The sequence below is a fragment of the Condylura cristata genome, unplaced genomic scaffold, assembly GCF_000260355.1.
Source record: "Condylura cristata isolate star-nosed mole 26May11 unplaced genomic scaffold, ConCri1.0 scaffold00018, whole genome shotgun sequence".
NCBI lineage: Eukaryota > Metazoa > Chordata > Mammalia > Eulipotyphla > Talpidae > Condylura > Condylura cristata.
In genome coordinates, this window is record NW_004567119.1 from 41,215,314 (window position 1) to 41,232,492 (window position 17,179).

General features: G+C 48.7%; 1 protein-coding gene across 1 annotated transcript in view; it reads right to left on the minus strand.

Moving 5' to 3' along the window:
• Nucleotides 1–204: 204 nt before the first annotated feature.
• PM20D1 (peptidase M20 domain containing 1) overlaps nucleotides 205–17,179 on the minus strand; it is a 20,498-nt gene continuing 3,523 nt past the window's right edge. Inside the window, exons 3-13 of the mRNA XM_004685559.2 lie at nucleotides 15,947–16,179; nucleotides 15,488–15,574; nucleotides 14,613–14,746; nucleotides 13,657–13,776; nucleotides 12,891–12,966; nucleotides 12,438–12,499; nucleotides 12,149–12,227; nucleotides 10,035–10,106; nucleotides 4,475–4,643; nucleotides 1,527–1,626; nucleotides 205–334 (exon numbers count right to left, since the gene is read on the minus strand). Coding sequence (XP_004685616.1) covers nucleotides 211–334; nucleotides 1,527–1,626; nucleotides 4,475–4,643; nucleotides 10,035–10,106; nucleotides 12,149–12,227; nucleotides 12,438–12,499; nucleotides 12,891–12,966; nucleotides 13,657–13,776; nucleotides 14,613–14,746; nucleotides 15,488–15,574; nucleotides 15,947–16,179 — 1,256 coding nt within the window. The 3' untranslated portion in view covers nucleotides 205–210. The remainder of the gene's footprint in view (nucleotides 335–1,526; nucleotides 1,627–4,474; nucleotides 4,644–10,034; nucleotides 10,107–12,148; nucleotides 12,228–12,437; nucleotides 12,500–12,890; nucleotides 12,967–13,656; nucleotides 13,777–14,612; nucleotides 14,747–15,487; nucleotides 15,575–15,946; nucleotides 16,180–17,179) is intronic.

The following is a 17,179-nucleotide window of genomic DNA, read 5'->3' on the forward strand; positions in this document are numbered from 1 at the left end:
CAGAGAGAGACGTGAAGTGGAAGCTGTCTGCGGGCTGAAGTCCAGAGGAAGGGAGAAGCCAGATTCCCACAGTCCTCCCTCACACTTTAGACTTGTTCTTGTGATTTTAGGGGTGAACGGGCAGAGGGACAATGTTTCACGATGTGGTTTTGACAAAGTTTCAAGAATACTGGACTGGCTTCCACCTGGAGTAATCCTGGGTTCTCAACCTCAAAGTTCATGCTGGTGAGGAGATGACCTCTGCTCTGTGTCAGCATTCTGGATCAACTCGAACATGAACTTCACCTGGGTCTCGTAGGCTTGGACGGAGATTTTCTCGTTCAATCCATGGATGCTGAAGGAAGGAGATTTGTGGGGAGAGGAGAGAGTCCATTGCTGTGTTATTACAGAACACTTTCTCCCCATCATCCCTGAACCTTTGAACTTGAGGGTAGGAGATGGGCGGGGTGGGGGAGATCATGTACATGAAGGAAGGTTTCATGTGACATGTTGACCATCTAGGGTTCATGTCCACAACAAAGAACAGTGGGGGTAGAGATTAAAATCCTCCTGGGGAGTTGACATTCGTCTCAGACTCCAGAATCCATTCTGTCATTTCTCATCTGAAGGAAAACTATCTTTCTAATTTTCTTTTTCTTAGGCCAGAGTCTCCAGCTAGGCTTATTTCCAAGCCAGCACTATCTTGCCCCCAATATTCCTGGGGGTACAACAGGACAGGAAGAGCAACTGCCCAGAGTACTTTATGGGGTTCTTTCTCCACTTCATCTAGGAACTTCAGTCAGATTCCCCACCCACCAACCTTCTTCAACCCAACCGAACCCAACCGAACCCACTACACAACAATCAACTCACACACGCAACTTCAAAGATGGAAGGAATAATGAGTGGTTACCTGATCCCTTCCCCCACCTGTGAGCCTTCTCCACTCCCCCCACCTCATCAAACCCCTTCTCAAGTTTATCTTCAAATGTTTTCATCCTGTTTTCAACTTGTGATGGGGAATCAGGACTGGAGATGGAACAGGTAAGTGGAACCCATCCCCGTTATTGGCTGAAGAAGTCACACATTAGTGATGCTCTCATGGTAAATTTCTTGAATTTCTGAGGTGACCTTCTGAGAAGTCAAAGGAGGAACCCATCTCTGCCTTCCTGTGCATCTGCATTTCACTGAGCAAAATGCAGTGAGAACTCTGGAGTCTCCCTTTTGGAGGCAGAAAATGAGATGCAGAGGGTGCACATTCTCCAAAAAGGAGAAAGAGCTGGGACTAGAACTGACTCAGGTTAATTTCATCAGGTTCTCTCCAAACATGACTGCCAGGCCTGCCAACTAATGCCCAATTCCCACAATTCTGGCAAGTGGCAAGACTGGCCAAGAGGAAAGCTGGCCGGTTTGGCTCTACAATGTGTCCATTTTAGTTGGGACCAACCCTGGTCTCCCCCCATTCTGTGGACTGTCAGGAGACTGGGATGGGAGAAGCACAGACCAGAGGCACCCATTCTCTTTCCTTGGGTGTTCCACTCACTCACCTACTGAACCCCTGAGGCTGCAGGTAGACTGGGTTGAACCGGTAGATGCCAGTCGTGAGGTTTGTATAGTGCCGACTATCTGTGTTGCCAATGCATACGCCTGCAGAGGGAAGATGGAGAGGTAGGAAATGGGCAAGGTGGGCAGACCCTGTAGGAAGGGACCTTCCAACACAAGAGTGGGCTGGGGGGTCTCTAGAGTTTGGCAAAGTGGGCCAGCAGGTGGAAGCCTGGCGTTGTGGATTTTTGCCCTTTACGTTGCTTCCTATTCTCAAAACATCACTGAGGGCCTCCCTGGTGGCACAAGGGGCTCAATCTCAACACTATGAAGCTAGTTCAATCCCAGCCAGGGAGCTGACCCACATGGCGCAGCACACCTCTCCTGACCCGCCCGCTGCTCCTCTCAGCAATTATTTCAGTCAATGCACCTGTTCTGACTCCCCACTCTGCCTCTGGCAAATCCTCTTACCCCTGCACCTCTGGCTTGTACCCTAGGGCTTGTATGTATAAATAAATAAATCTTTAAAAAAATGCAACAAAAAGTTATTAAAGAGTTTTAAGTAGGAAACTCATATGACCTTATTAAAAAAATTGTTATGGAAACATCATTCCAGTTGGAAACATGGAATCTCCTCCCCGGGTATTAGTGGGCTTGCCCTTGACTGGCCCAAAGCTAAGTGTCTTCTCTCCATGAGGCCAATGTGTTCACACCCACAGCTGGACTATTTTGGAAATTTAAACATCCAGAATTCTAGCTGCTGCTTTTTTATTGCCCAAGTTTTCCTCTGTATTGCCCCTAGGTCAGAAATAAACACCCTCTAGGGAATTTAATGACTATAAAATACAATCCTCTTGAAGCAGAATGTCATTTCCTGAGTTTCTTGTCCTCTGAAGGATGACTTTGACTTTAAAAGTCAAATCTGCGGGCTCTCCCTGGTGGCACAGCGGGTTAAAGCACTGCACTGAGAATCTAAGGCCACTTCCGCATGAGTTCGATTCCCGCCTGCCCCGGAGGTGACCACATGGCGTGGCAGACCTCTCCTAACCCGCCCACTGCTCCCCTCAGCAGTGTACTTCATCGATCTGCCTGTTCTGTTCCCCACTCTGTCTCTGGTGAAGCCTCTCACCGCCCCAAATCTTAAAAAAAAACAAAAAAAAAGATAAACCCGGGCCTTTCCTGGTGGCACAACGGGTTGAAGCACAGCACTCTGAAGCTGGCCACAGCTACTGCAGCAAGAGTTCAATCCCCGGCCAGGGATTGACCCACACGGCACAGCAGACCTCTCCTGTCTCCTCACTGCTCCCCTTAGCAGTGTATTTCAGTACATCTGGCTGTTCTGCTCCCCACTCTGTTTCTGGTGAAATCTCTCATACACACCCCTGAACCTCTGATCTGTACCCCAGTTCTTGTATGCATAAATAAATAAATCTTAAAAAAATATAAGGGGCCCTCCCTGGTGGCGCAGCGGGTTAAAGCACTGCACTACGAAGCTTAAGCCACTTCCTCATGAGTTCGATTCCCGCCTGCCCCGGAGGAGTCCACATGGCGAGGCAGACCTCTCCTGGCCCGCCCGCTGCTCCCCTCAGCAGTGTACTTCGTCGATCTGCCTGTTCTGCTCCCCACTCTGTCTCTGGTGAATCCTTTCACCCTCCGCATCTCTGGCCTGTACCCCAGTTCTATATGAATAAATAAATAAATCTTTAAAAAAAAAATCAGAGTCAAACCTCAGGTTTGGAAAGCCCTAGAACAATCTAAAAGTAGCAGCAGCTTCCCTCCAAACCCAGTTGCCCCAGTGGGCGCTGGCCCTTGCCTTCCTCCCTGCCACCCCAACAATGTCTTTCGGGAAAGTGCCCTGGAGCTTCAATGAAGGTGTGTGGAATGATCTGAGATGGTGATTTGTGATTCGTTTTCTTTTTCACTTCAATTTTCCATTTTCAAATGGGTAACTGACCTTCCCAATCCTCTGCTTTGGGGGTTTCTATCTTTTTGTTCTGCCTTTTTTCTATAAGAGTGGACCCCATTGGGGGTTATAGTAGGTGCCCCAGAAGGGAGGCTTTGCGAGCTAAGGGAGAATCTGGTCTGTGAAATGAGCATTTCTGGACAGTATGAGCTGGCAGGTGACAGACCTCAAGAGGAAGGCTGCCTGGTGTATTCTTAGTCTAGAGCCAAAGACTCCGCTCCCCAGACAGGCTGGGAGTCAGAGGAGCTCTCCAGTCTGAAGTTGAACTTGTGGTCAGGACAATGGCTGCAGTTGCTGCATTAGGCCCCGAGGGCCTGAATCAAGGTGGGTGCAGTGGAGGTACTTGGAGACCTCAATAATATTTCTGAGTCTGAATTTCCTGAGAAATAGGTCAGATTTCAGTTGATTAACAGCAACAAACCCAGACCGCTGATTCCAGAGCTCTCTCCAGATTTGGTGACAGGAATCTTTGGGAGCAGTCTAGGTAGTCTGCATTCTAATAAGTTCCTCTAGCAGTCTTAAATTTGAGGACCACTGTCCTTATAGCATAGATTTGGAAGTTATGCTGGAGGGCTGGGGAGAGAGCCTAGAATCTGAGCTGCAGATTCCGAGCTTGGTTACCTTATAATGGATCAGATCTGTTACCCTATAATGGATCAGAACCAGACCGGGAGGAACTTGGCTGTTTCTGTTTCTCCTCCAAAGGGGGGTGGGGGGGGGGTCTGGGCAGATCTTCTCTGTGCCAGAGTGGCGGCTGGCTTAGGTTAAGCAAGGACCCAGGCTTGACTGACCTAATTTATTGTTTCTGCTTCTTTCCTGTTTGCTTTCTCACTTCCACTCCAAGGGGAAAATACAGTTCCAACCCCATCAGAAGAGGAAGCAGCCAGCTGTTTCCAGGCTGAACAGCTGGGAGGGGGGTGGGGCAGTGGACACTGGATGGGAAACAGTTCCAACCCTTACCTCCCTGCAGCCAGCTGATGAAGTCATTACCTGGGGCAATAATGCTGACATCCGGGAAAACGGACTGTAGGGTCTGGCGGAGCAGCTGGTAGCCGAAGGCCTGATCATCTGAGGGGCTGATGGGGAGGGGGTCAAAGGCACTCAACACATGCAACTGGACCCGATCGTCAGCTATGTTGTTCTTGACAAGTTCAATAACCTCAGAAAGGAAACAAAGGCAGTTCAATTTCTTATTGATCTGCTTTTATACCATCCTTATTTCTCCAGCAACAAAGCCTGGAGGTTACAGGAGACTCATATTAGTAGCAGGACCTCCATTTCTGCTGTCTGGCTGTAGAAGAAGAAAGGGCTGGGCCTTTCTGAAAAGCAATCAACAGCACTGATTTAGATTAAATGTTGAGAGGCATGTCCCAAATGTTCAATCATGAGTCAGCTGGGGACATGGAAAATTCCCCAGGTTGTGAGGCGTGAGCTGGGGAGACTGCAGAAGAGATAGCCGAGTGGGAAGCAACCACCTTGAGGCGGGGGAGCATGCGTGACCTCACTTCACCTGCGCGTATCAGACACGTGACAAGGGAGAGGGAATCCCTGTTTTCTGCTTGTAGCTAGCCACAGTGAAAGCCAGAAGGTGAGTTCAACAAGTCAAAAAATATCAGCAGTTGGGGGAACCAGCATTCAAGCTTTCTCTTTGCCTCAGAAAAGTTTCCAGGGGAAGCACCTAGAAAATTCAGTCTATCAAAAGTCCTAGTCTTATGCAAGATGTCGACCAGACGCTGAGAATTAGGTCATATTTAGCTATGTGGGAAAAGAGGCTCCCCAAACCCACCCAGTCACCCGGGAAAGCCAGCACTAGCCTTAACCCAGCAGCTGAGAAAGAGAGGTATCTAGCACTTGAGGATCACCTAAACATGAGTATTTTTCCAGTAATATCCCTTCTAGGCCAGCATCCCTTACAAGTACTCTACGAGCTGAGCCAGGAAATGAAACAAGGGTTCTTAACTTCTGATTTAAAAACCATTGTTTGAGCCAAGTCAGATTCCCTGCTGTGGAACTGATACTCTGTGGAACAAATAAGTGTCAGAACTGATTTCACGCTAGCATTTATGCCCCAAATACTCTTATGTAAGAAGTAATATAGTCTTCATATGGTCTCTACCCATTGGGAGGTTCCTCAGCCACAATAAGGTAGGTTGGGGTCCTGAATACTGACCCCCACCCCATATTGAAGATTTCTGCCTCCCTAAATTGAGGAAAGCACACAGATTGGTTATCGTCATGAGAAGCCACAGGCACCCAGGCTTCCCGTGAGCTACGAGGCCAGGCCCTGACTCAAAGGCAGTTCCTATGTCTGCTTTGTGGTTGTATTTCTAGTAACTAGAGAACTTGAAAGGCACCAGGACTTGAACTTGAAAGTAGCATTGGACACTGAGCTTAAGAGAAACGAAGCAGTAAGAGAAGCAATGAGGGGTCCTCCCTGGTGGCGCAGCAGGTTAAAGCATAGGCACTAAGAAGCTAAAGCCACTTCAACATAAGTTCGATCCCCGCCTGCCCCAGGGGTGACCCACATGGCCCGGCAGACCTTTCCTGACCCGCCCACTGCTCCCTTTAGCAGTGTACTTCATCAGCTGGCCTGTTCTGCTCCCTGTTGTCTCTAGTGAATCCTCTCACTGTCCCTGCACCTCTGGCCTGTACCTCAGTTCAGTATGTATAAGTAAATAATCTTTAAAAAAAAATTTTAATAAAAGAGGAGCAATGAAGTTATCTCCTTAAGTAACTGGCCCAGGGTCACACAGCAAGGGCAGGCTGCCTGCCTGAAGCTGGTCTTCCTGATCTTACAAGGATGATGGCTTGCTGCTTCCTCCGTGAGCACAGGCTGAGGTGATATGCAGGAGAGCCAGAAAAGGGATGGTGTTGATTTCAGATAAACTCCTCAGTGGCATGATCTTGAGCAGGAGTTTGAAGGCAGGATGAGAAACAGATAGAAAAGAGGCAAAAGACAGCCTGAGCATGGAGAGGGGTCTCTGAAAAAGTGACAAGGGACACTGAGCCTTGTGCCTCTGATGGCCACCTAGAGCCTAGTGACCTTGGGGTTATTCACTAACATACAGATGCCAGCGGCATCTGCCTGGCTGGTGGCTGTGACCACCAGGAATGAACACATGTCATGTGCCACTCACTGGGGTCACCTGTGCTCGAAAACCTTGCTAGCAGGACGCCCCCTATCACAAGTCACCTCCCACGCCACTTCAGAGCTACTTGGCCGTGAACGTCTTCCTTGTAATGAACTGAGATGTGGCTGCCTGTAACCGCTAATCCCGTTCTCCTTTTTGACACTGCACACTGCACAGGACACACACGGTCCTAGACACACAGGGCCGGTTTCTCCTCTGCAGTGTGGAGGGCTCTGTGCTCTCGCTGCTCCCCAGGACGTGCTGGTGTGCTCCTTCTCTCAGGTCTCGGGGCAAACGTGTCCTGGAGAGGATGACCGTGGTCTTCAAGGCTGCTCCCTGCTCCACCCCCACGCCATGCTTTGTGACATATCGTTAGTGTGTGTGTGCGATGCTTATCTCTTCAGAAATATCACTTTGTTCCCATTTGACTACTTGCTTATTGCTGTCTCGTGCCCACTAAAATGTTAGTGGGCATCTTAGCCTTCCTGCTCACCTTCCCCCCAAGTGCTTAAGTCTGTCTAATGCATACCAAGAAGCCAGGATTGGAGGAAGAAAGAAGGTGGGGAGGAGGGGGAGAGACAGGGGGCAAGGGAGGACTCTTCTGTACACAACTCTAGGAAACGGACACCCAGTCTCTGAGGAGCTCATTGTCCCAAGGCATCAAGTTCTACATCTCTCCCTGCAGTATCCCCCACTGGCCTCACTGCTGTACCTTGTGGCCCAAACAGAGCAAACCTTCCTTTCTTGGTGGCAGCCTATTCAATTTCTGAAGACTCTTCTTCACAGAGAGGTGCCGGAGACCGACCTACATCTACCACCTGGAAAAGACCAGTTACATTTGGAGGTAAGGCCCCGTGCACTGTCAAGGCCAAGGCTCTGCACTCCCAGCCTGGCAGGGGGTGCCCTGATACCCAGAGCTGAGCCACAGGACAGGGGTGACCCAGCCAAGGGACACAGCGAGAGTTGGGGACAATGGAGCTTTCCATTCCACGTGGGGACAGGTGGCTTGGACGGGCCTGGGGAGTCCAGGGACTCATCAGCTACCCTGGGAAGGAAGGCCACTGTGGCAGGGGCGAAGAGGGAGAAGTGCATGGTGAGATGAAAGCCCCAGCTGGTGGAAAACAGCCCTAGGAAAGGGCTTGGTGTTGGGATGAGGCTGGAAAAAAACTGGTGGAAAGAAGCCCAATGAGGGGAATTCAGCGATTTCCTGGTCCCATGAGCCCTGAGGGAGAGGACAAAGGTTGGCACTGGATGAAAAGCAACAGAACCCAGGGCTCACACTGGTCCCGGCTCTCTTGAATGTTGGGTGACTCCTGGCAGGCTGTCAGGCTGTCAACCTGTTCCCCACCTCTACAATAAGGGGTGTGCCTTCCTCCCTGTGAAGACAAACAAAACCCTCCATGGGGAAAACACAAGGAGAGAGGCCCCAGAATCTTCGTGGGCTGATCGGTGACCTGGAAGACCTGCACTGGAGACTCCTGCCCCTGGCCTGTTTGCTCCTGGAATGTAGAATTCATTCTGTAGTTGTTGGGTAGCTTCTTTTAATCAGTTTTTGAAGGGTCAGGTTTACCTGTTAGACTCTTTGCAGCTCTACCTGATGTCTATATAGGTAGGCTTTTCCTAGAGATGACAGACATCTGTGTAGCATCTCCTCACTGTAACTTTCAGTGAGATGTCACTTCCTCAGGGCATCTTGCCTGACACTCACATGACACCTGATTCTTTGTTATCTCCTCTAGCAATCCCTTTTGTTTATAGCCCTCATCTGGTTTGCCACTATACATTCACTTTAATAAGTCAGGCTCTGGCCACAATGTTCTTCTCTCCTAACTTTACATCTTTCCAAGGGATCTTACTGACTTTAGAGCTTTCAATGGTGTGAGCAACACTGGGCTAAGTACCTTCAGCTCATTCCTTCTCCCGACTTGAGGTATTTACAATTACCAATTGAGAGGATTCTCAAAGTTTTCAGCCATTATATTTCCCTGGGAACTTATCCTTCTCCTCTAGCTCCCAGTCTTGGTTAAAGCACATAACTGGGCCCTCCTTGGTGGCTCAGATGTTAAAGCACTCCATTAAGAAGCTAGCCTCAGCCGCTGCAGCATGAGTTCAATCCCAGCCATGGGGGTGACCCACGTGGCGCAGCAGACCTCTCCTGTCTCATCCACTGCTCCCCTCAGCAGTGTACTTCATCAATCTGCCTATTCTGCTCCCCACTCTGTCTCTGGTGAGTCCTCTCACCACCCCTCCACCTCCGGCCTGTACCTCAGTTCTGTATGCATAAATAAATAAATCTTAAAAAGAAAAGGCACATGACCAACTACTCAGGTTAAAAACCTGAGCGTCATCTCTGTCTCTCCAGCACACATGTCCTGTGGAACCCATATCTGTCACACCTAGTGAGTGCCCTTGCTCCACCCACAACCACAGTGTCTGCTCAGCTCTTCATGCCAACTGCCTGAGGCGTTGTGACAGCTTTTGAACCATTGTACCCCCCTCCAGCACTTTCTCTGCAGCACCACCAGCACGGTCAGCAAAAAACAACTCTGAGCAGATGACAGTGCTGACGGAGTACCTGACAGGGCGCGCTGCTCACAGACTCCTCGCACAGCACACAAGGCCTCAGTCCCCACATTGCAACTCCGGTTCCATCTCCTATCACTTCTTCCTGTATCTCTATCCTACTCTTTAGCTTTACTAATTGCTTGACTTAGCAAAGTCCTATTTATCCTTTAAGTCCCAGCTCAATTTTCTAGAGGTCAAAAAGACTTTCTTGACCCCGAGTTCCCTTCTCTGAATTGGCCCCAAGAAATCTGCTCACCCCTAATTGTTATACAACTCTGGTAGAGAGAGTGGCACAGACTCTGACACTCGAAGTGCCATCTGAGGCACATGACTTACCTTCGCTGCCTTGATTGTTGTGATTAACTAATGTTTGTCTCTTGCTACCCAACTCTAAGTTCCCCCAAATCTCTGATCCTAGCCAAATGCCATGCATACGAAGCCTTTAAAGAACACTGTTTGATGAACCTTCTCTGGTGGGACAACAGGTTAAAGCGCAGCAATACGAAGCTAGACACAGCCACCGCAGCACGAGTTCTGTACTGCGCCAGGGAGCTGTCTCACATGACATGGGCAGATCTCTCCTGTCCTGTCCTGCCTACTGCCTCTCTGAGCAGTGTATGTCAGTGGATCTGCCTATTCTGCTCCTCACTGTCTCTGGTGAGTCCTCTCACCCCTCTACCCTCACCCCACACCTCTGGCCTGTACCCTAGTTCTTTATGCATAACTAAATGAATCTTTAAAAAAATACTGTTTGAGCAGATGAGACACTGGGGCTAGCCCTAGGCTTGCAATTAAACCCAGATCCTGAGAGCCTCCCCAGCGTGGAGCCAATTGTTGAGAGCGTATGTGCATACCTCCTCGACAGTCTGTGCAGGATGAATCCGGAAGTTGATCACGGTCTCGGCCACTGGTGGGATGACATTCATCTGGAAGAGAATCACAAATCTCCATCCAGGCAATGCCAAATAGCACTAATAGGGGGAGTTTCAGGGCTTCGTTATTTGAGTCAGTCCGTCTCTGCTCTGGGCCCTGGATCTGTGGTTATGTTCAGTGCTAACAGTGTGTTTTTGCTTTAGGTCAGGCCTTCATGAAGGGGGTCACAGATTGCTGGCCAGAGAAGACTGAATTTTCTGTGACCTCCCAGACAGCTGCTTTGCAAGACCATGTGCAGTCTTCCCAGTGAGCTTCTGTGTAGGTCGCAGTGTTTGTCCTGACCCAGGACAGGGTACCCCGAGTCCCTGCAGGCATGACTGACCTCTGAGGGGGGTGATGATTGTGGTTTCCCCAAGTTCAGTTGTGAAACTAGACCAGGAACCCAGAACGAATCAGAGAAGGGAGTTAGGCTATGAATGTTTTCCTTGGAGGTTATGAAACAACAGATTCCCTAACTGCGTATCTTTCTTTAAGTTGGTAGGTATAAAAGTAATATGGGGGAGACGTCTCCTTGGTAGCACAAGTGTTAAGTCTCAGTACTATGAAGTTATCTGTAGTTATCAATCCCCGGTCAGGGAGCTGACTCACAGGGCACAGCAGACCTCTCCTGTCTCCCTGCTGCTCCCCTCAGCAGTGTATTTCAGAAGATCCACCTGTCCTGCTCCCCATTCTGTCTTTGACGAATTCTCTCACCTTCCCGCACCTCTGACCTACACCCCAGCTCTTGTATGCTTAAATAAACAAATCTTTAAAAAAAAATACAAGCATTATGCCAGGAGAAAGAGAACTGGGATGTTACGGTCAGGTTACCCGAGTCCCTGCAGGCATGACTGACCTCTGAGGGGGGTGATGGTGGTGGTTTTCCCAAGTTCAGTTGTGAAATTAGACTCTGTTCTTTGCCTGACCAGGAACCCAGAACTAATGTGAAAGTGTTCTGGACAGATAAAGATATATTCAAATGTAAGAACACGGTGCTATTATTTTGGTAGACCCTGGCCAGCTGGTGAGGAAAGCTGTGGTCTAGTTCACACATTGGACTCTCCAGTCAGTTATACCAGGGATTAATTCTGAGGCGCTTTTCATGTGAGTGTATGTACACTCAGCCTGGGCTCTCTGGGTCACCAGTGGCCATCAAGGCCATGTCATAATCTAAGTGAATGGAAAGATTATGGTACTGGTAGTGGGACTGGTAGCACTAGGAATAGTCTAACTCTTTTCATGGTTCCAGAAAGGTCTAAGCCCAGGCTCACTGATGTGGCTGTGGCTTGGTCTTTTAAACTGAGATGCCCCTTAGTGGCCAATCCAATTAGAAGTAGATTCATTTACTGAAAAACTGTTCTTGGGGAAAAAATTATCAAAACCTAATTGAGAAAAAACTTAATTACTACAGAATTTATGTTCACTAAGCCTACCCAACATTTAGTGTATTTTAAGAAATGACAATGTGTACAGTTAAAGTATTGTATATATCACAACTGTTCCAATTCTATAGATGGTTAATGAGTCACTTTTTCAACTCAGAGTAACAGCAGTGGAAAAGACCTTAACCATTCCTTAAATTTGTGAGGTGGGTAATTTTTTAAATATATGAGGATAAGTAATAAAGAGATTTTTGGCAGTAGACGGAAATTAGAAATCATTAATCTACATGACTAAAATGTTAGGTGAATAAATAACATTAAATGAACATAGGTCACAAGAATCAATTGTCTCGTTAGTCCTGGTATAATGGCTTTTTTTTTTTTTTTTTGAGGATGTGCAGACCCAAAGAACCTAAGGGGGATGTGGACACCCACTAAAATACACCTATACACAACTTGGACAGTTTCAATTATTCAGTTTCAGAGGGCTTGTAGACCTCACTAGAACCTCTGCTTTGAGGTTTACCCAACGGGCACAGGACAGTTTAGTTCCAGATCTGTTACTCTAATTGTAATCAGAGAAGGAAAGGGGACTCAGGAGAGACAAAATAAAGAGATGGAGGGGTGGGTAGGCAGTCAGGACCACGAGTGAGGGAGGAATCCCACCGTATTACCTTGATCCCTGCATGGAACATGGTGACTGCTGTGGTGGTCCTGATGAGTGCGTTGGTTATATAATTCCTCTCCAGTAACCTAAAGCGGCAGGACAAAGAACTGTCTCATGGGGAGAAAGAACTAGTTGGAGGACCTAGTTTCCCGAACCTAAAGAACATTCAATATACAAAAGAGATGTAATCCATATGTGTGGTGGTTGAGGATGATTAGTTAAGTCACAAGAAGGGACTGATGCTGGGAAGGTTGGTTTAGGGTTAAGAGTGCAGGGAAAGAAAGATAAAACTTTACCTCTTTACAAGGGGCCCAAATAGCCACAGGTTGTTCAAGACCATATTGGAAGGAAAGGGGAACTGAAAGGGAAAACAGCCAGGTGAGCAGGATTTGGGGCTGTGGGGGTGGGGTGGGGTGGGGGGTGGGGTTTGGCACAATAGGGTCTTTGTATCTGACCTTTGGTGTCTCTCCACTTTAGATCTGCCTCAGGGACCCTGAGGGGTAGCCTCAAGCATGAGTGGGAACACACTCCCAATGGGTGCAGGTGTGTTAGGGCCACAGAGAAGCACCAAGAGCCTTAGGGAACAAGTCAGACCTCTCTCTCTCAGCTCAGCCACTGGCTGGAGATCGTTGAGGATGGCACAGGTCAGGCCTGTGACAGGGCTTTCCATTACTCTTAAGGCAGATTTTCTGCTACCCCTTCTTCCTCTTCCACAGATGACCAGGAGTGCGAAAGACTCTTTCTCACACCTCATTTGCTAATAGTTGCAGTGTGGTCTTCAATGGCCCATCTCCAAACATGTTAGGTAGTGGCGTCTTCTCCAGGCTGGAAGAGAAATGCTGTTTTAAGAGACGTAAATAGCTCCAAAGAGCAGTGGCCCCAAGAGGAGGGGGCTCGGAGACCGCCTTCCCTGTCACCTCCATCAACCCGACCTTCCAAGACCTCACAGTGCCAGGACCACCGGTGGGAGTCTGTCCCCCAAGTCTGTCTCACAGACTTACCACTTTGTAGGCTATTTGTCAGTCCTCCAAGAGGACTGGTTTTATCACACTGCCTGCCAGCAGCCAGCACACCGCCTTGAGCACAGGCATCAGTTAAATATTTATCTGAATGAACATAACTCTTCTTTCCATTTCATTAAGAAAACTCAGTCAGAGGTGCATTCTGTTGTTATAGACTCACAAACAAGAGCCTTTATTTATCTTTGTCCTGTTGTCAGAAGCAGTGAAAAAGTTCCCCTATTTCACCAGTCATTGCCAGATAGGACTTTTCTATTCTGTGCTGGTTTCTGGGATGCCCTGTCTCTGTCTGTTGGGCCTCACCTGCCACGTGCAGGTAACCAACAGGTCCTCTCCTGACCTGCAGTTCTTCTTGCTTTGGGAAGGTGGATGGGGGCTCTGGTTTCACATCTCCCCTCCTCAGCTTCAGGGAAGACAACTTAGGCTTCTTAAACTCAAACTCAAAGAGGGTCTTCTCTCTGAGTCTGGCTGGGGAGCAGGGCTGGGAGCGGCTTACCGGCTAACAGCAGCTGCGAGGATGCCAATACTTGTCTCTGCTGGAGGGGCTGAAGAGTGGCCTGGGGTCATTTTTACTTGCAGCTTGAGATTAAGTGAGCCCTTCTCAGTGACAGAAACCCTGTGGGAAGGACAGAGAGGGACCTCCTGACTCCCACGGCTCTGAATCACCCCATAAGCCCCCAGGTCCACATGCAGTGGCCCCGTGGGCTAAAAGGTCAGCTTTGTGCTGCTTTAGAAAATCCACAGTAGGGCCCTCTCTGGTGGTACAGCAGGTTAAAGCACAGCACTAAGAAGTTAAAGCCACTTCAGTATGAGTTCGATTCCTGCCCTGGAGGTGACCCACATGGCATGGCAGACCTCTCCTGACCCGCCCGCTGCTCCCCTCAGCAGTGTACTTTGTAGATCTGCATGTTCTGCTCCCTACTCTGTCTCTGGTGAAACCTCTCTCCACCCCTGAGCCTCTGGCCTGTACCCCAGTTCTGTATGCACAAATAAATAAATCTCAAAAAAAGGAAAGAAAAGAAAATCCAACTAGAAGAGAAAGGGAAGGGGATAGCCCGTATCTGGCTGAATTTCAGGGTGATTAAAACAAAAACTGTGCAGGGCCCTCCCTGGTGGTGCAGCTGGTTAAAACGCAGCATTGCAAGTGAGCCAGCTTGATCCCTAGCCCAGAGGTGATCCACATGGCGTGCAGACCTCTCCTGACCCGCCTGCTGCTCCCCTCAGCAGTGTACTTCGATGATCTGCCTGTTCTGCTCCCCGCTCTGTCTCTAGTGAAGCCTCTCGCCGCCCCTGAGCCTCTGGCCTGTACCCCAGTTTTGTATGCATAAATAAATACATCTTTAAAAAAAAAACACAAAAGATGTACAATAAAGTGTTCTCAGCAAGGTTTACAATACTAGGCTCCAGGGGGTGAGAATGCCTTCCAAGATGGTAGACAGGTTCTTTACTCACATGGCAAAGGGTTTCTTGAGGCTGGGAAAGAAACCATCCAAGATGAAGCCACCCTCATCCATAATGAAGGCTAGCTGGACACCCCTGGCCTGCAGCAGGGCTGAGATTTTCTGAGCTCCATAATTCCCCGACAGCTGCAAACATGGAGGCTTGTGTCACATATGCAGAGACAGTCAGTGCTTAGTGTAGCTTGGGCTCTGAGCAGTCCCACCCGGTCCCTTGAATCCTGCACACCAAGTCCCAGAATGTCAGAGCTGGAAGGGCCCAAGCAGTCTCATTACACAAATGAAGAAACAGGGCCCCAGAAAAGGCAGTGACTTGCGGAGGGTCAAATAACTGGAAAACACATTCATTGATCGCCATACTGAGCTCTCTTCCCATCACACCACTGTTACCCAAAGTATGACCAGGGAGTTGGTTACAGATTCCTAACTAATGGCCAAGTGAAGGAAGCCACTTGAAAAGCAATGCACTGTACGATTCCGGCTATAAAGCATCTGGAAAACTATGGACTTGAGAAAAAGTTTCCAGGGATTGGAAGGGAGACAAGGATGATAGGCAGAGCACAGGAGATTTTAGAGCACAGGAGATTTTTAGGATTTTTAGAGCAGTGAGAATATTCCATACAGTAACATAAGATTTTTAGAGCAGTGAGAATATTCCATACAGTAACATAAGGATAGCTAGATGCCACACATTTGTTTAAACCCAAGAGTGAATCCTAATGGAAACTCTGGCCTTTGGGTGATTATGGTGGGCCAATGCAAGATCATCAGTTATAACAAATGTGTTATTGTAGATATCAGAGCCTAAGATGAACCACCCCTCCCCCACCTAAGGCCCCAGAGAGGTAACAAGGGGTGAGGAAACTCTACCTCCTCATCCTGGCCCAGAGCAATGAAGAAAGATCTTCGGGGAACATAGTTTCTGGTCAGCAGGAGCTCCAGGGCTTGCAGGATTGCCTGGGGGCAGGACAGAGGCACCCAGGGGGTGAGAAATAAAGGGGTTATTAAGTAAGTGGAGTAACGGTCAGAAACATTCAGTCGCTTGCATGAGGGTTGGGGAGAGCAAATTGACGAGACCATGGAGGCGTGGAAGTAGAACCTTTACCGTCAGAGGAAAAGCATAATGTTATCAATGTCAGAGATGAAAGGGTCCCTCAAGATCCTCCAGTCTAGTCTCAGGTTCATGGTCAAAAATCAAGGCCCAGAAAAGGGAAGGGACAATCTTATGGCGGGAACCCGGGCCCCTGGGAGCCCAGGTTCTTTCTAGCATAACTCCTCCCTGGGTTGGTCACTAGGTGCCCATGGCAGAAGGAACACAGTGTTGCAGACCATGAGGGAGTTCTTGTTGTCCAGCGTGCCTCGCCCATGGATGAAGCCATCGCGCTCCAGCCCAGAGAATGGGGGCACCTCCCAGCCTTCTTCAGGGGCCGGAACCACGTCGATGTGCGCAGTCAACAGGTAGGGCTGTAAGCTGGGGTCGGAGCCACGGACCGTGAAGAGGTGGCTGTACTCGCTCACGACTTCGTGTTGGATGAAGCTGGTTTTGAACAGGTTCGGAAAGGCTAAGGGATGAAACAGGGATTTAAATTTCCTTTGGTGTTCTTCACATCTGATAAAAAAAATGCTCATTTTTCATGTAGCCTCTCTTAGGAAACCTGGGACAAAACCAGCCTGACTCCTGACTGGCCCAGACAATCATGTTTTAATGTGCTAATACTGTGTATGTACTCCAAGACTCCAGAGTATGAGCACAGTCAACACCGTTGCTCAAGACCTGGCTGAGTCTGATCTACAACATGTTATCATAAGTACGCAGGGCTATGCCGACCTGGGGTGTTAAATTTTGGATACAGTAGGCTCCCCCATCCAAATTAATTGGCACCAAACAAAAATTCTAAGCTATTTTTTTTTCTGAAAAAAAAAAGTAATCTTACTGTCACATGGAGATAAGATAGCTGTGTTTAGTACGAGGTCACCCTTCTGTGAGTAGGTGGGGGATGTTCCCATGGTCAAGTATTCAGCTTACAGATAGGCCTCACCACAGGTGGCCTTAGACACAGGGAGAAAGAACTTTTATCTAACTTTGGATTAGGTTGGAAGAATCTGCATATGCATACTCTTCTGTGGTATAAAAACCTGAAAGCAAACAACCTCAGGGGAATATGCTTTTGTCCTTCTCAGTCAGTTTGTCTAATTGACTGTCACTCTCCATTTAATGCCCTGTTTTTATCTCCTGTTTAGTAATAACTTCCAACCTGGCCCCTGCCTGGCATTTGGGGACTGGGCCCAGATCCACCTGTTCCAGAGAGGGGCTACTGTTGCCCCAGCTGTTTCTTCATCTCTGACAACTTTGAACATATCATTTGGTGCATGAGGTGGCTCATTGATCTTAGGGTGTCACATGGTAGGGGAGTCCCCAGTCCCTTCCCCCCTTGACCCATTCTTTTCAGCGGGTGTAGTCCTTTCACAGGAGCAGGGGGAGGGGGAGGACTTATGATAGGTCAGATGTGTGGATTGTCTAGAAGGTGAGTATGTGTGTGTGTGTGTGTGTGTGTGTGTGTG